General features: G+C 28.4%; 1 protein-coding gene across 1 annotated transcript in view; it reads right to left on the reverse strand.

Moving 5' to 3' along the window:
• The window catches only part of LOC136074301 (NACHT, LRR and PYD domains-containing protein 14-like), a 42300-nt gene that overhangs the window by 10012 nt on the left and 8922 nt on the right, over positions 1–23366 (reverse strand). Inside the window, exon 3 of the mRNA XM_065786607.1 lies at positions 6543–7892. Coding sequence (XP_065642679.1) covers positions 6543–7892 — 1350 coding nt within the window. The remainder of the gene's footprint in view (positions 1–6542; positions 7893–23366) is intronic.

Genomic DNA, 23366 nt, shown 5'->3' on the forward strand with positions numbered 1-23366 from the left:
ATCAAATCAGAAAGACATTATGAGCGTGAATGTTTTCGTTGCGGAGGCAAACATAATCCAGAGACATGTTTTTTCAAAGATCAGGAGTGTTTTTTTTGCCACAACAAGAGACACACCACAAGGAAATGTCGTAAAAAGAAAAGGGTGTCTAAAAATACAACAACCCAACACAAGATAGACGAGATTAATGTAAATCAAGATGAAGAAGAGCTATATCGCATTCAAAACAAGTCGAGTAAAAGGAAACCAATCATGATTGACGTGGAAATTGAAGGTATTTGTATACAAATGGAACTCGACACTGGAGCATCTGTGTCAGTAATGAGTCTAGAAACATTTACGAGCTTGCAAAAGAAAGGACTCATGAGCAAGGAAGCTTATCCAACCAAATCTTTTTTGCGGACATTCACTGGGGAAGTAGTATCACCAGTGGGGAAAGTTGAGCTTTCGGTCAAAATAAATGGGCAGACTAATATGTTAACTTTAATAATCACTCCAGGTAAAAGACCTTCATTGATTGGCAGAAACTGGCTGAGAAAAATTCCCATTGTCATTCCCATTGGGCAAGTCATTCCCATTGGGCAGCTCCAATCGTTCCAGCCCTAAAAAAAGATGGCACCATTCGATTATGTGGAGACTATAAACAGACTGTAAATCAGGCAGCAATATGCGATTTTTATCATCTACCGAGGACAGAAGATTTATTTGCAACTTTGGCCGGCGGACAAAAATTCACAAAACTGGACTTAGCATTTGCCTATCAACAATTACTTCTTGATAAAAGTTCCTGTGAGTTGTTGACAGTCAACACTCATCGAGGTCTATTTGAACCTACACGATTACAGTTTGGGGTGCATTCAGCATCTGGAATTTTTCAACGAGAAATTGAGAAGCTAATTGGCCATTTACCAAAGTTCGAGTTGATGACATTTTAGTGTCAGGCCGGTCGGATGAGGAGCATTTAAAAAACGATGAAAGGGTTTTACATATTCTAGAAAATGCAGGACTAAAATTAAAGGAAAGTAAATGTGTATTCATGTCACCCGAAGTTGAATATCTAGGTTTTAAATTAACAAAGGATATAGTAAAAATACCTTTAAATTAAGAAATTTAAAGGTGTTTTTACTAAGATAGAACTCTAGCTCAACAACCAAAATTTATCAATATAAAAAGATAAGTTGGAAAAGTGTAATGCTCAATTAAAGGAAGCTCTTTCCTAGATAAGTTGCTTCTAAAAAGTCATATGTTTGCGGATCATAAGTCAACCAACAAGTTTAGAGCTTCTAGACACCAGAGACCAGGACAAAATAGAGATACAAAGAAATAATAATTTTTCTGTTTTTTTATTGACCAGTGATAGCCACTGGTCAATAAAATAAAAACTTTTTGTTATTCGCAAAAACTAATTATGTAAGTCAAAACTTGTTGAGTATAGTAATAAAAAAATCATTAAAATATTTAGAAACAATATATAAAAAAGTCAGATTAAAATTCTAAACTTCCTCATTTAAATTTATCTACTAATGATGCACGTTTGACAATGTTTTTTATTTTTGTTTAAGGAAAGACCATAATTTCATTTATTGTGATAACTTCAACTAAATTATTCAAGATAACTAAAAGAAAAAAATTGAGCCTTTACATTTGCACTTTTATAAATGAAGTAACCCCAGGTAAAATTATAATAAATTTTTATATTCGGAGTTTTTAAAACTACCAAGGAAACAGTAAAATTAAGTCAGTAACAACTAAAGGAGCGATTTGATATGGTCAAAGGTGTTCCAGTTTCATTACTGTCAAGTTACTCTCAGGTGCTTAATACAATGCGGGGTAGATGGGAATTTTTATCCAGATGTAATAAATGAGAAGACATAGGAAGGGAAGGAGGGGACAGAGGAAAGTAGTCTTAACTGACAGATGATTGGGAATTTATTTTTCTCCCATTAGGGAGTTCATAGTTTCTAATTTTCAAGACCTAAACTGACTCAAAAAACAGAAAAAAGTAACTAAATTATTTTGAAATTTAAGATAAAGTTTCTTTATTCATAATAAATAAAATTTAATAAATAGGAAGAAAGATCTTAATTAGCTCAGGGTGGTTGGAAAAACTTTCCAAAAATTATTAAACACTAACTTCTGTGTATTTAGCTCTTAGGAGTTTTTCCTTTTATTTTTCACATTTCCTGATATAAAAATAACAAACTTAATTTAATTAATTTAAATTATTCTATTGCATTAATTAATTTTGATTCTTTTGAATTATCATAATTAATTTCACCTCGTCGCTGTTACATCCCTAATCTCTGCAAGTTTGATTATGAAAAAAAATAAACATTAGTTTCTTTTGATAGCAAAGAAGTACAAATTTTGACTTAATTTTGTCAGCCTGAGCTTTCTCAGTTTTCTCAATATGTGAAATAAATAAATCAATCGCCTTTTTGCATATTAACCATATTAAAATAACATTTCACTTGAAATTAAGATGTATGATTTAAATAATAATTACAACTGTGTTGCAACGTTTTATGATTACAACTGATTTTATTCTAATTTTTACACTGCAAAAACATGTATGTTCATGAGAAAAGCTGCAAAGAAAAAAATATATATATAAAAAAGTTAATATTTGAAATTCAATACAGATTTTTTTTTCCATGTTGAATCATTTTCCCAAGGCTGAGTAGGCAACTATAGTCAAAGAGGCTACTATAATTGAAGTTACAACCCTCTCAGGGTTTATATTATATTTTATGTTGAGCAAGATATGGGAAAATTATGTAAAGGATTATAAGGAAAAATTTTCCGTACAATCATCAAAAACAAAAATTTGCTAAAAAAATTATAGAAAATATTTGTTGCTGTCTATACTTAACAAAACTATTAAAATTTTTCTCGTCTGTGGCAAAAAGGGTAATAAATGCAAATTTATTTGGGGCATAAATTATATTACTAAGATGCCATAAACTTATGAAAAGAATCCAGAAATGACATACAATAAAAGAAGTTAAAGCAGCCTGTTAATAAAAAGAAACAAGGCAAGTTGTGCAAAAAATAAGAAAGCACTGAGAAAATCAATGTTAAAGAAAATGAATTATCAGAGTTTGATAAAAAAAGACTGCAGTATTACCAAAAGATAGAGACTTATTTGTTGTTAAAATTAAGCAGTGTACAAAAAATGGCTGGCCTTGTGAAAGATCTGCAAAAAAGAAAAGACATGCTTAAACGGGAAGGAGACAGAATATAAGAAATGTATTCCATTTAAGCAAAAAATGAGATCATAACTGCAGAAGATTTAAGACTATGGTAAATAAAAGAAGAGATTTGTCTTCTTTTATTTACCTTTTTCAACCAAAACTGCTGAAAATCAAACTAAAAAAATCTTTATCTAAAAAAGATTTCATCAGCATTCAGCATTTTCAATGCTGAATGCTGCTGAAATTGTTGTTTATAAACTGATACCCTAGTCTCAGAGTAAAAACACCTTCAGTTTTATAGTTATACTTAGTCCCATTAAGAGCAACACAAAAAGTTGTAATAACTTCCTTGCAGTGTGTGTATTGTTATGTCTGCTCAGTTAAGAGACTATATTATATTATCAGGCCATATTACAATATTCTGCAAAACTATGGCTTTAAACATAAATGATAAGATATGTCTTCTAGGTACCAGATGTAGTCAAGAGATGTATTCAAGACCAATTAATTATTGCACAGACCAAAACATAACACTTTAATACCAATATCAAGACTTGGACATCATAAAATCAACCCGAGACCAAAAACAAGACTTTTTAGGAATTAGATTAAGACTCATAAATGTTCAACACAAGAAGGATTCACACCTGCTTGAATACTATAAGGTCGTTAGCTAATGTATTATTTTACCTTTTATACATTTTGGAAAAGTAACCCATTACTTTTACTTTTACTTATAAATTTAACAAAATAAAGTGAATCTTACTCTAATATTTTTCTTTATACTTTAACATTAGCTTTCGTAATAAAAAAAACTGGGAATGTCCTTTATTTCGTCCTTTTTAACTTTTATAAAGTATATGAAACATTTACAAAAAAGTAAAACATGGTGGTTGCCATTGTGGGTTTATAATCATGTATAAAAACAGTGTTTATTTTGTACAATTTAGCATAACATTATGATGGTATTTTACAAATGGTGCAAGTTCTATTTGTGAAGAAGTGAAATTTTGTACAATTTAGCATAACATTATGATGGTATTTTACAAATGGTGCAAGTTCTATTTGTGAAGAATGTGAAAAAAATACATATGCACACACTTTCTTCTGCAAATAAACTTAGAACGATGTGAGTTCAACCACACATCATTATTTAGATGTTTATCTTTAGCCTAATAACCTAGTGTTGCACATGAAACTATTTAAAATGCCAAATAAGATGAAAAAATACTGGGTAATTTATTAACAACGAGTAATATAATAAAAAAACCTAATAATTAAAGCCATTTTAAATTAAAAACCATTCTATTCTTTTTTTAGTGATGTTAAAATAATACTTTGCAGGAGCAAAAATAAGAAATGAAGAAAACAAATAGTTTTAACTAAAAAAAATTTTTTTTCGGAATTCATTTTTAATTTTGTGTTGATTTTGACAATAAGAACTGTAATATTTCTTTAAGAAACAATTATTGTTTAAACTCAACATTTTTTTTTAAATGTTAAAGTTATTGCTTGTTTATCAAATGTTATAGTTAATGCTTCTTTCTTAGGAGAAGCAATTATGAAATAAATTTTATTTTATTTTTTATGTTAGATAGCGAATAAAACCTATAAGAGAAAATTAGTGGCGAATCAATGTTGGTGTTAAAGTTGTCATATTGTAACAAATATAACGTTTATGGCTATTTTGGTTATTTATTTATATTTTTATTTTGAAAAACGTATAATACTAAGGCAAGGTATATTTTATACAAATTTTTTAAATTTGTCTTCTAGAAAAAAAAAATCCTCTAAATGTAGATAGGATATTTAGACCGGTATGTTTAAAATTAAAAATTGCTTCAAGTCCGCATTTTTATGGTTAAAGAAAATTTAAACCATAAAATATGTTTAAAGATTTAAATTCAGCATACAAAATAAACAATTATAGAAATAAAAACAATATATAAAAAAAATTATAGAAACAAAAACAAAATAAGTAAAAACAAATTTAAATAAAATTTGTGAACAATCTTTTAAAACTGATAATGACTTTATTTGAGAAAAATTAATATTTCCGAGTTATTTCTTCAAAATGCTATTACAAAAATAAACGCTAGTTCATATAAACGTAGTTTAAAATAATTTTTGCTCTCTAAAGGTTTTCGATGAAGGTTTTTTTTTCCATAGGGAGAAAAAATTTAAATTTCATGTCGAAGGGGTTTTAAAAGTGATTTTATGCTAAGAAAAGAATTTAAGTTGTTAAAGGTCTCATAAAAGTGAACTCAAGACATAAATTTATCTTGTGAACAATTTTTATAAAATATTTATATGTACTAAATTAAAAACAAAATATTTTAATAAAGACTCTACAATTATTTATAATATTTTATTAATGATATTAAAAAAGATATTTTGTCCACAAAAAACATATTTTCATATAAGTAAATATATGAAATAATATTTGAAGGGTTAAATTAATTAATTAAAGGTTAAATTAATTTTGAAGGATTTATATACATATATAAGATTTGTGCAAACAGTTAGGTAATTTTTAAATAACATTTTGTTCGTTGAAGAATCTTTTAAATAACCCTAAATTAAAAAAATAACTCCCCCTCCTCTAAAAAAATTGAATAAATAATTAATAAATGTCCTATCTAAAAATGACCGAAACCACATCACTACCTACAGCATTTATAAAGCAAGCAACGGTCACACAAATAATTATTTTTTGTCAGTTTAGATAAAGTATATATCTTTAAATTTTTTTTTGAAAACTTGCCTATCTTTCTAAATTATATCAAATATAAAATAATACTTTATACCATTCAATAAATTGTAAAAATAAAAATAAAGTCAAAAGCTTTATATCAGGGCTTCCCAACCTTTTTGTACTCTAGAGCACACTCTAAAACATTGGTAGGGTTACGGGCACTAGCTATATTTGATCGGGACGGTACGAGCATGTAGCTACTTCAGGTTTTTTGCGTGTACAAAAAGTGATGTGCGAATAGCAACCCCGTTCCAGGCTAGAGTCTGGCTCGCTACTAGTAGCGATAAGTACTGACAGCAAAGGAAGCACTTATACATACAATACCGCAAACATATAAATGTATTAAATAAACTTAGGCACTCAAAAAAAAAAATTCTAACAAATAAAAAAAAAAATATAACATTTTAATTATTATTTACGAAAAAAAATTTTCATTGTCGAATAGTGGCTGGCACAAATCATTCCGCAGGCATCATGGTGCCCAGGACAACAGGGTTGGGAACACCTGCTCTATATTATTTACATCTTTATGAACAATTGAATGGCTATCTAAAGTAGGCTCACAAAAATGCAATAAAATATTTTAAACTTACCTAAAATAGGAAACAAAAGTGATGACTCTTTATTGGATTTTTTTGAAGGATCCAGGTTAACAAGAAACTTTAATAAACTGTTTGGGTTTTTATTAGTTAATCCACAAACCATTGATAAGCAACTCTTCAGCTTCTTATTGGCCATAATGTAATCACCACTTAAACAATTATATGCATATACAGATGCACAAAACTCCATTATTGTCAAGTGTGCAAACTGATAATAACAACCGAGATCTGTTTCAAACCTTTCTATAAATCCAAAAAAAATACCTTCATTTCTGTCAAAGTCATTAATAAAACCTTGTATTTCATCTTTGGAAAAAATTATTTTATTGTTAACAAACATGTTATATGCAATTTTACAAATATTTAAAATATATTTTTTATTAGAACTGTCTTCCATTATCTCATATACAAATTTATTGTTCTTAATGATGTGTTTTCGTAAAAAGTATAAAAAAAGACTTGTATACAAATCAGTCATTGTCAAAAACGAATTTTCATTATTTTTTTTCGAATCACTAATAATTTTACACATAGAAGATAAATAAAATGGAACAGATGCCATGGCTTTTGCAATCGGAGACTCCTTTAAAGTTGTTTTTACAACTTCTTTTTTTTCTTCTATAACATGATTTTCTACATAATTATTTATTCCATTTTCATTAAAGCCCATTATTTGAATGGTAAACTTATCGCTATGTTCTGCAGATATACTTTGGTATTGATCTATTGCATAAACTCTACCAGCAATTACATGTTTATATTTTTGAATTTCTGCTAAAGCATTAACAATCGGATAGTTACAAGTCAAACTTGGATTTAGTAATTCATTAAAATATTTAAACTCATCTAATCCATCAATTATAAACAGTGCAGTATGATTACTAATGTTAAATTCATTTGCAATACCTTTGTAGAAAATATTAAGTAATTCATTAATATTAGAAATATTTGGATATTGGTTAATTCTCCTGCATTCCAAATAAAAAACAAGTTTAATATTTTTCCAAATAAAACCATTTGACCAATCAAGCAAACATTTTCTAAGAAACCATGTTTTCCCAATACCAGCTATTCCAGATATTAATATTACTGATTTTTCTTTTGTAAATATTTCACTATATGGAATTGGTGTATAACACATTTGCTTTTCAAGAAATTTCTTTAGTTCAACACTAAAAACTGCATCCAATTGAGCATTTACTGCATCAACAATACATAGATCAACAAATTTTTGTATCAGATCAACATTTACAGGTGCTTTAAATAGTGGTTGAAGTTCACAAATTTTCCCATAATTCTGAATGTAAAACTTTTTTAGTTCAGCAGACACCCTTGACAAATCTAAATAAAACAAAACAATTTTTAATAAAATCATTATCAAGATTTTGCTAATGTTCATGATCATGACAATGCTGATCATTATTGCTATTATTTCATACAAACATAAAATTATTATCATAATAAATTTTATATTATATAACTTTCTATAAATTTAATGAATTTAAGTAATTTTTTGTAAATTTTTATTGACTTTAGATTGAAATCATTTTTAACACACTTTTTATTTAGAGTTAATGTTATTATATTTGATACACTTTTTATTTGTAACTATGTCTATATATAAACTTTTTTATTTGTTATTATGTTGACAAATTTATCACTACTAACCAATTTTTTTTTTACTAAAATTTATTGAAGATATGAATTCTAAAAAAACCTTAACAAAGACTATTGCACAAATTTTTACTTTTCACAGCAGCCTCAATTGTCAAGTTTCATGTTTTGCACAGCGGCCTCACTTGTCAAGTCTCATGTTTTGCAAAGCAGCCTCACTTGTCAAGTTTCATGTTTTGCACGGCAGCCTCACTTGGAAAGTTTCATGTTTTAAAGTTAAATTAGGAGGGTTATAACCACAATAATAATAATTAAAAGATTTTTAAAAAATTGCTTCCTCTACTGTATTGGTCTTCTTGGTCGTGCAGAGGTGAATAACATTAAAAAACAAATATGAAAAACATATAAACAAAAAAGGCTAGATAAAGTTAAACAACTTTTTCTGAAATTTTAATTTACTTTTTTTAAATTTTAAACTTTTCAAAAAATTTAACACTATTAAATCTAATAAAGTACTAAAACATCTCAACATAAAAAAATCTGGTAAAATAAAATATTAAGTATATGTATAGCAAATATTTTATATTGAATATTTTGAATTAAATTAATTTTTATGATTTTTATTGGTATTTATAAGAGTTGAAGTTAAACAAAAGTTTATTTTGAGTTAATGTTATATTTGATAAACTTTTTTATCTGTTATTATGTCTTACTTAAGCATATAGTTGTTAGTTCAAACACAAACTTTTTAATTATATAACTGATTAAAGTTATTACTTATAAAATCCTTTCTTTTACTGAAATTTCTTTTAATAACTGATTAAAGTTATTACTTATAAAATCCTTTCTTTTACTGAAATTTCTTTTAAAGTATAGAAATTCTTACTAAAAATTAAATTAAGCCATATAAAGCTCATTTTTATAAGAAAAAAAAGATAAATAACAACTTTAAAAACTTTAACATCAAACTATCAATGTTTATCAAAAGATACATAGGAGTTTTTAACATGGTTCACCGGAGGTTATCATAAAGTTCATAGGAGCTTATCATAGGGATCATAGGAGATTATCATAAGGATCATAAGAGGTTATCATAAGTTTAATAAGAGGTTATTATAAAAGTTCTCTGACATCAAAAACATTAAATTACAATGAAAGGCAGAATGTGAGATTTCTTTTTCTTCAAAAACATATTATAGTCAAGTCACAATAATTGTAATGAAGTTTAAGATCATCATTATTATTGTTATTACACAATAAGTACCTTAGTTAATAAAAACCTAAAAAGAGAGTCCAGAATAGAAGTTCAAGAAAGAAATAAAAACAAGAAGTTCAAGAAAGCAGTAACAAAAGACTTAAAGTACAGTAAACTGCAAATTTTATGAGTTAGAAAAACATCAAAACAAGTAAAAATACCAAATGATGTCCAAGGAAAAAATTCAATATTTGAAGAAAAATACTAGATAATCAATAGTTTAAGAATATGAAGGAACTGTCACAGCTAAAGGAATGGGGAGTATCAAGAGTTATATTTGATAGCAGTATTAATAGAAGTGAAAAAGAAATGCCATCTGCCAACAAAGAGACAGGCTTAAGCTTGGCAATTAGAGAAGAACGAACCCAAATATGACAACCCAAATACGACAACCCAAATATGACAACATTAGAAACAAGAGACAACCCGACCCAAATATGACAAAATTAGCAATCAGAGAAGAACCAACCCAAGTATGAAAAATTACATGGCTCAAATATGACCCAAATACCTATTTACCTGTACCTCTTTCTTTTTTCTATGGCTGCTGCTCAAACAAGCTATTATCATTTGTTCTATCAGCTGAAACTCAATCTTTTGTGACTCATAATTCAACTAGTTTGCACCTTTTTTTTACTGTAATTGTTCTTTTAAGTTAAAAAACCTTTTATTTTCAAAAAAACTTATCTAATTCTTTTTCCTCATTATTCCACATGAACAAATATGACAACATCATTCCATATGAACAAGAGAGGAATTAGAGATTTATAGAGGAAGAGAATTGAATCAAAAGTAAAAAATGGCAACCATGATAATAAGAGGCAATTAAGCAGGTGATAACTTTGCAATATATTGTATATATGATTTCCTTTAAAAGTCAGTAGTGAATAATAGTTCAATAACTTGAAAAACTTTCCCAGATAAACCATTTGAAGCAAGATTAATGAGTAGATTGGTGCCTAATGCACAATATAACTATTCTATAGAGTTAGATATTTTAATTTTGTTAACTAATGATTTAGGACTTTGTAATAATAATGGTAGGAAGACTAATAATTAGAAACCTTGCTACGGCTAACTTTTGCAAGTACATGTTAGGCAGATTTAACAACTGAGCATGTTAGGTAGATTTAACAACTGAGCATGTTAGGTGGATTTAATAACTGAATATATTATCTGTAGTAACTTAACTAATCATTTTTTTTTTTTAATATTGTTCACCTCACCAAGGCCAAGAGGATCACTACAATCAAGGAGAATATAATATTGTAGTGACAATCCTCTCTTAACTCTTTAACTCCAAAATACAAATCTTGACAAATAAGGCCGCCGCGCAAGGACACAAATGAAGCATGGTACTACCAGGAAAATGGGGGGATCAAACTCAGAACTTCTTGCAGTTTATAGGTAAATTATATATTATAAAAAACATATATTTGAGTTTTAGAAAAAAAAATTCTGTTTCACAAAAGGACTATTGTTCAACTTCTCACAATGGTTATGATATCTTACAAAAAGATTCCAATAGAAAATTTTCTTACTTAAGTTATTTATGTCGAACAATGCTTGAAAATTTTGTTAGGTGCAGATGATACACGTACTGATTGTGTTTGTTCTTATCACCAAAATGTCATATTCCTAGTGGATGTCGTAAATAAGATAAAACATATAAGGATCTAAATTCAAAAACTAGTTGTTCAGTAAAAATCAAAGAGTGCACGCTTGCACAGTGTCATGATTTTACTGGTAAAAAAATGCTTACCTCGTGATTTTTTTTACCATTAAAGTTAAACCACAATGCATTAGCATCCGTATGCAAATAAATCAAAAAAATTTGTGAAGTAGTTGAGTAATTATCGACTCAAGGATGCTAAATTTCATCCAGTTCAACCAATATGTTCAGTAAATTTGTAGAATTCCATTATGCATCCTCACCGATGTATCAATGTGTCAACGTTTATTTGCAGATTGAAAACTTTGAATATTATAAAAATAAAAAATGCCTGCTCAGTTAGCATCTTCACTTGTTCTTTTAAAGCACTTAATATCTGGAGATTCTGGGTAATATTAATGATAGCTCCTAGTTTTAAAAACTGTTCTATTTATCTAAAAACGTGTTTTTAAAGTGGTGTGCAATTCTTCAGTAAATCTTTTTTAATCTTGAAAAAAATAGTTTCTTTAATATTGTTTATACAGTATTCAAACATTTTATTACTAATTATGATTTTGAGATTTGAGAACTACAAAATACAATCAATATTTAACTTTATTGACATAAAAAGTGTGGAAATACAATTGCAACATGAAGCACAACAAGAAAGGTACAATATTGCAGTATTTCTGGTACTTGTAGGTTTTATCAGTTTATATTGAAGGCAAAAGGGTTGGGGCAAATATGTGTTGTGCAGACACTAACTACACAATAATCCACATCTTAAAAAGAAACAATATATATTTCAACCTGATGCAGTCAGTTTAGGAAGTTATGTAGTCAATGACGATAAGTGGTGGGTCAACATCATAATCTGAAATCAACCTAGAGGAAGTTGATTTTGTAGTTAAGCTTCTCCACCAAAAATTCCATTAACATATTTTAAGTGGCTTCATAGAGAAAATGAATGTTTTATTCTCAACATATTGAAAAAGTTATATGCTCCAGAGCTTGCTCTATTTCTGGTAGGAACTTTTAATTTGAAAAAGTTGAAATGAAAGAAGGGCAAGAAAAATAGTAAAAATATAGTAAACTATTGGAGATGCAATCAAAATAATTTGTCGCTTCAATACCATCTTTTATATCAGGTAAATTTTAAAATTACAGTTAATTTACTTTTATTGTATTTGCAAATGTTTCGTTATTAATGTCTTAAAAAAGTGATTATATTTGAAATTATAGTTTGTTATTAATGTCTTAAAAAAGTGATATATTTGAAATTATAGTTCTTTATGTTACTGTTATTTTTTCAGTTAGATCTTTGGTGACATGTAGGCTTTTAAGTAACTAAAAATATTAATATTGAAAAGAAAAAAATTAAAATATTGGGCACTGGAAGTGGGTAATATAAACTTGTTATTTTAATAACTTTTATGAATGTCCCTTTCTTATTTCAGCATTTCAATTACATTTATTAAACACTCCATGAAAAAAGTTACAAATGTTAATTTTCATATTTTTGCCATTGTTATTTTTTAGTTTCTTAAGATCAACGTTTTTTCAAAATGTCATAAAAACCGGGTCATTATAAAAAACCAGGTCAATCTAAAAATTGGTAATCTTGATAACTGCTGGTTTTTACCTAAAATTTTGTGTGCAATGTTTTTTTATAAATAGCAACCATCTATCAAAACCTGAAAATACATGGTTAACATGTATATAACAAACTGCAGATGATTTTTTTTTTTAAATTTGATTTATTTGCATTTATAGTTTTATTTAAAAAAAATAAGAAAAAGTGTTATTTAATAATAAAAATAAAGTTATATACATTTTTGTTTTGCATTTTTTTAAAAGAAAACTAGAATCTCAGGTACAGTTCTTATATATAAACTTGTTTGCATTTCACAATAAATATATTCACTTTATACAAACTATAAGTTTAATTAAGGATTTTTTCTTTACAAATCTTCAAATAGTTAATTTAAAAATATTTTTTACCTAACTTAAAATTAATATAAAAATAATAATGATAAAGAAAGATGTTTAATAGGAATTATCAATAAAGAAAATATTATAAAAAAGAAAAGATATCTATATTGTATAATTAAATTGATGAATTTTAAGGATGATGGACCAAGAGAACTGACTTGCAGCTAGATTTATAAAGATGAAGATAATGAACTTCTTAAATCTCAATTCTTTTTTGACAGCTACGAACATAAGTTCTGTCAAAACTGTGAATAGTCACTTAAGAGTTGCTCTCGGTAAAAAGAAACCATTACATGTTCAAAAACAGTAAAGCTAGATATTTCGAGGACTTTAAATTAAGATGAGTTAACCCAAGAAGATTCCTTCAATAAACTATTTAAGAAAGTTAAATGTAAAGCAAATGATATTGATACTTAACTTATAGTTAAACTTATAGAAAATATGTTTAAAAAAACTTTCAAATTGAAAAAGAAAATTTAATCACTACTGGTTCATTTGTTAGACCAATACCAAATACATAGAAATAATAATTTAGTGATACTAATTATATCACATAAACTAAGGTATTTTATCTTTCGCTGAAAAAAAAAAGAAAAGGAAATATCTCATATGTACTTCTGTGCATTTACTGTATGCTAAGTTTAAAACCAGTTATCCTGATATAAAGACTTGTTTTTCTAACTTTTGCAAAAGTCGTCCAAAATGGTGCATTATAGTTTGAGCATCTGGTTAGTGATTAGAACAGTTGAATTATCAAAGGTTTATCATGAACTTGTTGATTTTTTTGTATTAGGGCTTACAAAAATCAAATGTTACATTGTTGGCCTTTGTGCCCAGAAGATTCTATATTTAGACATCTTGAAATAGAATTCTACTCTCAAGAAGATATTGATGAAGATCATGGTTAGTGTATAGATTACAAACAATGGAAGACAATAGACCGATCTGAGCCAGTAAGTCTTATAGAAATCATAAAACTTATTTAATACCTTCATAAATAAGTTACAAAAACTTACAGCTCATGTTTACCCAGCAAAACATTCTTACATGGCTGATTTTTTATAGAAATTAAAAAATGAGTTAGGTAGTACTGAGGTCATTGTCCTTTGTGTTTTTTCAGATAATTATAAATTTGTTGTACAAAATTTTCACTGGAACAAAATTCAGGCAACATTGCATCCTACAATAGTTTATTATAAAGTGGTTAATGTATTCAAATGTGATTCAATCTGTTTTATTTCAAATGATTTATTGCATGATGTAGATATGATACATTATGCGATGAAGTTTAGAATCGAACATATTAAAAGCAATACTTTGCATCAAATAGAAGCTATTCATTACTTTTCAGATGGGTGTGCTGGCCAGTACAAAATTGCGGACACTTAAATATATGCCACCATGAGCAAGATTTTGCTATGAAATGTACATGGTATTTCTTTGCAACAAGTCATAGTAAATCCTCCTATGATAGTTTTGGTGGGACTGTTATAAGACTAACTTCAATAGCTAGCCTTCATTGAGTAACAAAAAATCATACTTACAGCATCTGGAATGTTTTTTTTTACCAAAATAAAATCATAGGAATTAGTTTTTGATACGTATCTAAGGAGTCAAACATGATAACAAACATTGAATTTTTTCAAAAATTGTCAACAAAAACGTTAGCACCCACAACTATCACAATTTCATTCCAAAAGGTAACACAAAAATTGGAACTAAAGTTGTTTCTTAACAAAGTAAGTATTCAATTGTTTTTAATTTTCAAACTGATGAGATTATTAAAGATTACTTGCCTAATATGAGCATTAAAAAGTTTGCATGTTTGATTTATAATAAGAACCCATGGATTTGACTAGTAGAGGATATTGATGTTGAAATAAAAGATTCTTAAGTTAGATTCATGCATCCATTTTACCCTACTAGGTGATATTTTTGGCCTTCAAGAGACGGTGTGGGCTGAATTCCATCAACAAATTTATTCTTAATGATAATTATATCTTATTTTATGTCTGATTGCAGTCTGGAAATATTATAAAAATACATATTTAACTGTCTTTATGCTTTTATACTTATATAAAACATAATATGATATATATATATATATATACATATATATATATATATACATATATATATATATATATATATATATATATATATATATATATATATATATATATATATATTTATATATAGATATATATATATAGATATATATAGATAAATATATATATATATATATATATATATATATATATATATATATATATATATATATGTATATAAATATATATATATATATATATATATATATATATATATATATATATATATATATATATATATATATATATATATATATACAGTCTTGGCCATAAGTTTGGAACCGATGAATTTTTTTCTCATAGAAACGTTTCTATGACGCGTACGGCATTTAACTGCTGCAGCATCGTGTTTATGCAGCATCAGTTGCATAGTTAAATGCCTTCGCGACTTCTTAATCGTTGCAAAACGTGAATTGTGTAACTTTACACCGCAGCAGAGCATTGTGAACAATATGACCCTCATTAAGCTGCATTATACACTGTTCAATGCCTAAACTATCGTTCCCTTGAACTAATGTTTACCTGAACTAATATTCGGTTGAACTAATGTTGAAATATACTTACTTATATTAACAAACTATACATTATAGTTTAATCAATTAATTAGCTGATTTACATATATATTAACTGCATATCAGTGCGAAAGGTAAGGCTTAACTTCTTATAAGTATAAAATTAATTAATTTATCCTTTTATTGTTATATAAGAAGTAAAAATATGCAAATAAATCGCTTTATTTGTATAAATGTTTGCAAATTATCATTCAATAATATATACTATTCATAAAAATAGATCTATTAATTTATAATTATTTATATTATTAGCAGTAAGTATTCTACATTAACATGTACAGTGCGTAAAATGACTAGAAGTATTGAATTGTCGAAGGAGAAAAGGGCACAGATGATGATCCTACACCAGCAGAATTATTCTCACAGTAAAATAGCCGGTATACTGCACATATCTAAGTCTGCTGTCACCAAAGGCATTGCAAGAGCAAAGCAGTTGGGCACTCTGGAATCCAGAAAGAGGTCTGGACGACCTCGCATAACTTCTGCCACAACGGATCGGGTGATACATCGGCTTGCTGCTGCAAATCCAACATGATCATCTCTCCAGATAGCAGTAAATTCATCACTTCCTGCCAGTACAAGAACAATCAGAAGACACCTTTTGAAGGAATTCAAGCTGCCATCATGTCGTCCAGCAAAGAAAGCCATGTTAAGTAAAAAGAATATCCGTGACCGCTTGACATTCTGTCGCAAGTACAAAGACTGGACTGCACAAGACTGGAAAAAAACTATGTTTTCAGATGAGTCAACTTTTTCTCAGTTTGCCTCATATATCAGACATGTCAGGAGACCTGCAAAACAAAGATACAACATCAGGTATGTTGTGCCCACTGTGAAGCAGGCGCCTACCGTTATGGTGTGGGCAAGTTTCTCGGCATCAGGTCGAGGTGGCATATGGTTCATGCCAAAGAATACAACCATCAATGCTCAAGTTTACCTTGGGATATTAAAGGAAAAGTTGAACACTCACATGAACATTCTGAAATGTAAGGTATTTCAGCATGATGGTGCACCCTGCCACAGAGCAGCAGTTGTAACCAACTGGCTAAGACAGAAACATATCGAAGTCTTGGGTCCATGGCCTGGCTCAAGTCCTGACCTAAACCCAATAGAAAACATGTGGACAATGATTAAGCAGAAGGTTGCTGCCACAAATCCAACGTCAGAGAAGTCTCTGATTGATGCCATCAAGCGTGTATGGACAACTGCCATAACCCCAGAATACTGCGCGAAATTGTCTGATTCAATGCCAGCGAGAATACCAGCAGTACTGGGTGCCAAAGGACATTATTCAAAATACTGATACCATTTTTTACATGACAGAATATTTACTTGTATATAATATTTAAAATAAAAATGATTTCAAAAGTTTTTGTTGATATTTTGGGTATAAAAAGTGTAATTATATCAAAAAACCTAATCGGTTCCAAACTTATGGCCAAGACTGTATATATATATATATATATATATATACATATGAAATGTTATATGAAACATAAAACACATTTATAGTATAAAAATCATAAAATACATACAAAAATAGTTTAAACTTTTTATATTTTTCACCACTGCAATTGGTTGCATACTTGTTAGGATATTAAAATATAGAACGTGAATAAGTTTTTTTTAATAAAGTTTATCAGTTTTATTTATTAAGTTATTTATAAGTTTAAATTAATGCAAAACTTTATTATTGGATTGGACAAGTGGAGGATATTGATGTTGAAATTAAAGACTCTCAAGATGGATTCATGCTTCCATTTTAACCTACAAGGTGATATTTTTGGCCTTTAAGAGGTTGTGTGTCCTGAATTCCATCAACAAACTTATTCTTAATGATTAATATTCCAACAACTGTCACAGGAAGACAATACAACCAGTGAAATTGATCACTAAAGCATTAATAAAAACTGGGCAAACTTTAAACCAGAGAACTAACTTTTTACAAAACTGTTAAAGATTGTTAGTTCTTATTGCTTTATTTTAATCTTTTTTATTACAATTTAATTATCCATGGTTTATATAGAATTTCAACATCTTTGGGGTTTAGAAATATAAAACTTTAAATGCAAATAAATTTAAAGTTTATGATTTAAAAAAGATTACCCCTGAAGTTTTTTTGTTTTATGGCATTTGTCATAGAACATTAGAAGAAAATTTCATAATCATATCTTTCAGGCATTTCTTGATAAACATTTTTTGTACAGGGCATCAAAAAACTTACAAAATCTTTACATTTTTTAAACTAAATTTTTATATATGCTTCATTTTCAAGTTTTTCTTCTAAAATAATGTCACAAATAGAAAATCCTTCATTTAACATAAAGTTTGTATAAAGTGAAGATCTTTAATGTGAAATGCAAACAAGTTTATATATAAGAACTGTACCTGAGATTCTAATATTCTTTTAAAAAAAAGCAAAAAAATATAATTTATATTACTATATTTTCATTATTAAATAACACTTTTTCTGAGTTTTTTTTATAAAACTATCAATGCAATTAAATCAGATTAAAAAAAAAACATCTGCAGTTTTTTTTGTAATAAGGAGTTTGTTATATATAGAACTAGAGAAAAATATTTCCGAAACATATCTTATAGGCATCTCAAAATATACTTTTTTTTGTATGGGGCGTCAAAAAACTTTTAAAAAGTGTTACACCATTTTGTAATTTAATTTTCATAGAGAAGCTTTCATATTTTAGCGTTTTAGGTAAATTTTTTAAATAATTCTCCCTTAAAAATAGTTAGGTACAAATTTTAAACACTATTGATCAAGTATTTCATAAGTTAAAGCTAATTGTGTTATGCGATTAGCTTAAAAAGTAAACAGCGCTGAAAAAATTAATCAAAAAGAGATTGGGACTGAGTGTCTATATCTCTGAGACTGTAAGGAGTCACTAAAATTTGGAGTGAAGTTTTCTTTCATTAATTGTATTCTAAAAATCATCAAAATCTGAGATAGCCTTAAAAATTTTTTTAAGGTTGGTTTGACACAGAATGACCCAGGTATGAAATTAAAAAATTCAGAAAACAAGTAGAGTTAAAACAATGCAGAATACCACCAGAGCAAAACAAATATAAATGAAACTGCACACAACAAATTTGGCAAAAAGAAAATAGCATTGTGAAACTATAAAAAACCTAATAATTTATCAAAACCATTCAATTTTATCCTTGTTTTTCAAAATTTTATTTAAAACATTGAAAGTATCTGCAAAAATGCTAAGAGCTTACAGAAAAATATGGTCAGTCAGCTGAGGCTCGCTAAGATTGCTAGATGTTTGTCTTTTACGTAGAAGAATATAATGACAAACTTATAAAAATTTTGGTACTTTTACTTTTGTAAAAGCCTGATGTCTAACAACCCTAGCCAAGTCCGTTAAAACGAGCTTTTCACGACTCTAACAGGCCAATTTATAGGTGTGTATATATAACCCAACCCAAACCCTAACAAAGTATGTTTTAAAGGGATGCCCAAGTCCCGAAACGAGTTGTATTCTTATCATAGATAAACATTAGAAAATAAGTTAAAAGCTTATTGATCTTTCCAAAACAAATTATTGAATGTGATATTAACTAAAAAAACCTCTTAAATTTTTTGAGCCATTTTGTTTCTCACAAAGGAAAGCTCCAGCTCTTTGACTGTTTTTGTTTTTTACATTTGGTCTGATTAATGTGCTTATATTTGACCTCAATGAAATAAGTTTCTTTCAAAAAACTTTAAGCAAGTTTAAAATGAGCTTATCTTTTTTGGGGTAAAACAAAAGTATAAGGTTTAAGGTTTTAATAACAATTTTATATTTCGCTCACCGCAGAGTTTAAAAAACTCTTCAGTGAGCAAAAACATTAATTATCAAAGCCAAATGTTTTCTTAACTAAAATATTTATGCAGATTTGAGAGCCTAAAATTAGGCTTTCAACCAGAATAATAATGGCAAAACAACAAATCCTTTTATAAATAGTTTATTCAATAATTTGTTTTGGAAAGATTTTTTTTTTAACATCTTTGCTACCAACAAGGCTGCAATCAACCACTATTAGAATTGGAAAACACTGTAAGAGAAAAGATGAATATTATAGAGCAAGATAACGATTGCCAGAAAACTTAAAAGATCGCAAATAGTATGAATCAGGAAAAAAAGATGAAGGATGCGAATTCCAAAGAACAGATGTCGAGGAGTAAAACTAGAGGAACAAAAATTTTTGGAGATTTTAGGAACAGTCACAGAAAAAGGATGAAATTTGATTGAATGACGAGTAATACGAGAATGAATTTAATAGATGGCACAAGAGACGCCAGGTCTTTAGAGCAGTGCCCGTTATAGCATTTGTAGAAAAAAATAAAAAAAGCAACATTACGACAATGTGATAATGGTTGGAGATTGGCTGCAAGAGCAGGTCCAACATATGAGATTTATAGTAATAGAGAATAGAATCCCGAGAAAGAAAGTGTTGAGCTTGATATAGAGATGCAACCATAGGGAATGATAATTTTAAAACGGATTTGAAATACAGTTTTCAAGAAAGATCAGAAGTAAGAGTTAATCCTAGAATATGAAGGGTTGATGACTCATCGAGTACATTACCATTCATAAATATAGGAAGAAAGAAGATCTAAATAGTTGCAATAAAGATTGGCTGAATAAATTGAGTTTTATCTAAATAAAAGTTCGCCAGCCAGTTTAAATGCTCCCCTAAGCAATCAGAGAGTGTTGGCTTGTCATGACAAGCATAAATGGTAGTATCATTAGCGAACAATGCCACCATTGATTTGAGAATATCTGGATTGCTGATGCAAATTAAAAAGATTTAAGGCCAAGGATTGAACTTGAGGAACCCCTGAAGTTACAGTATAAGAAGAAGAGTGCTTTCCATTGAGGACAACTTTTATACTACGATTGGAAAGAAAGGACTCAACAATCTTAAAAATGCTCCCAGATTCACCGTAAAAAGAAAGCTTATGGAGAAGACTAACATGCTAAACTTTATTAAAAGCTTCAGAAATGTCAAGAGCGATGGCCATAACCAATCCACTTTTATCTAACGCATGATAAAACATATCAGTTATTACTGTTAGCAAATCAGCTGTAAAACGGGAAGATCGAAATCCAAATTGATGATCAGAAGTATAATTAATTTTAAATCAATTTCTTATGTTTATCTTGGATATAAACACAACTTGTCTCGGAATTTTAGGATGTCTTTAAAAGAGCTTTTCACTGCTTGTCATTCACTTATCTCAAGGCTTATTTGAATATTTTTTAAACAATCATTAAAAGTAAGATGTTCTTTTTTTAAGGTTTTCTGATAATATTATATAAGTATTTTTTATTATCTTTTTTTATCAACTTGTTCCTCCGCGCAGCGGCCTGTTTCGTCAAGATTCGTGTTTTGGAGTTATAGAGTTGAGAGAGGGTTATAACCGCTATTAAGTTGCCTCCTCATCTACAGTGGCCTTCTCGGCCTTGATGAGGTGAATAACAAACAAACAAAAAAATCTAATGACTGTAAGTTCACTGCTGTAAGTGCTGAGCAATATAAATTTGAAATGGTTTGCGATGCTTTTATAAATGGTCTACTGACCAACATCATTGTTAACATTTGCTTGAGAACAAGACATTATACCTTTCATTAACCTTTGACCAAGATAGATCTTCGATGTGGCCTAGCAAAATTCAAACTTATACTTCCAATTGATCATTCCTATCTCTGCCTCTATTCAGCAAATCAAATCATCCTTACAAAAACAATCCACAACTGATAATCATTTAGCTGCTACAGTAAAATTAACACCATTGTGCTAGTTTTGTGGAAATGTGCGACATCCACATACAAAATTTTTGTAAAGTTATCTTTCATAAATGTAAAAAGATTGGTCATTTTAAAAAACTTGGTAGGTCATCTAATGTTTCTGCTGCTATTCCTAAAATTGATGATAATTTCATCTTTGCCACCATATCAGCTTCAGCAAACTCTCTTCAGAGTCAGTCCCTATGTCATTATTAATGATAAGTATAAAGCAGAAGCTTTAATTGATAGTGGGAGTACAAACAAAAGTTTCATCAACAGTAATCTAATGGCTTTATTCAATTTAGATGATATCTATGAACAGAGTGTAATCGAAATGGCATCAGCTTCATTGTCAGCAAAATTAGATAAATATTGTTATGTTTCAATGACTCTTTAAAACAAAATCTATAACAAAGTCAAGTTGCATGTACAAGATAACTTATTTATAGATATTATTCTTGGTACAGATTTTCAAGAGTTGCATGAAAATATTACCAAATAATATGGTGGGAAAAGACCACTCATAACGTTGGCAGCTTTAACAACAATGAAAACTGAACCTCCTGAATTGTTTGCTAATCTCACAAAAGATTGTCTACCTATTGCCACTAGATCTAGAAAATATTCTTAAAGAGATAGAGAGTTTATTAAATATGAAACTCACCACCTGGTTCAAGCAGGAATAATAGAGCTAAGTAATTCACCTTGGTGTACCCAGGTCTTAGTAGCAAACGAAAAGGCTAAATGTTGTATGGTAGTTCATTATTCTGAAACTATTAACAAGTATAATCAATTGGAAGTAAATCCTTAACCTAAGATTGAAACGATTGTGAGCACAATATCCAAATACAAAGTTTATAGTACTCTCGACCTTCACTCAGCATACTACCAAATACATTTATCCAAAAGAGATCAACTATGTACTGCTTTCGAAGCTAACAAAAAGTTGTGGCAATATATTAGAATGTCTTTTTTTGTTGCAATTTATTAGAGTGATTTTAAATCAAGCAGTAAAAGAGAATATGATATAATAATGAATTAGAGAAGAGCCTTGTCATTGTCAATTTCTTATCAATTTAAAAATAGATAAGAAATTTTTCAGTTAAAAATAGAACATTAAACCGTTACCCGATTCCCACTCAATCAGCAGCAAATATTAGCATTTGAAACAATAAAAAATGAGCTTGTTCAATCTTCTATGCAAACCATTGATGAGAATATACCTTTACTGTAGACTTTGCCATATCCGCTACACTTAACCAGATGGAAACCCTTCCATTCACATACCCTTTGAATATCCATTATTGTCCTGGCCAATGTAAAAGTGGTCCACATTCATATACTCGTATTACATGTGCAGTAACAAGTTCTATATCATTATATGATTTGCACTTTGCCATCCTGGAGTTATTCGCCTTCATAATTTTATTTGTTTTAGTTCAATGTATCTTAAACCTTGGACTTTAACAAGCAACAAAACATAATTGCGATGGATTTGAGTTAACCTCTACATTTTAAAGCTAACATTAATGAGAGGATTTGCTTCCTAGTACAAATGCTAATAAAATTATTTGTGAATTTCTGGTTTACAAGTCTTTACAAAGTAAATATTTATTTTTCTTAAATTTAAAAGTTTATCATATTAAAAAAATACAATGGCATATTAGATGAATTTTTTTTTTAATGGGCGGCTTATTCATATGAAATGTCTCCAATTTGGAGTGAGGTAAGGTGAAGGGCTCTACTAAAAAGCACAATATGAAATAAGGAAGTAAGGGTAAAATGTTTTAAAATGTACAGGTACAAACAAACATTATAAATAAGTAAAAA

Source organism: Hydra vulgaris, chromosome 01 (genome assembly GCF_038396675.1).
Source record: "Hydra vulgaris chromosome 01, alternate assembly HydraT2T_AEP".
In the NCBI taxonomy this organism is placed as follows: domain Eukaryota; kingdom Metazoa; phylum Cnidaria; class Hydrozoa; order Anthoathecata; family Hydridae; genus Hydra; species Hydra vulgaris.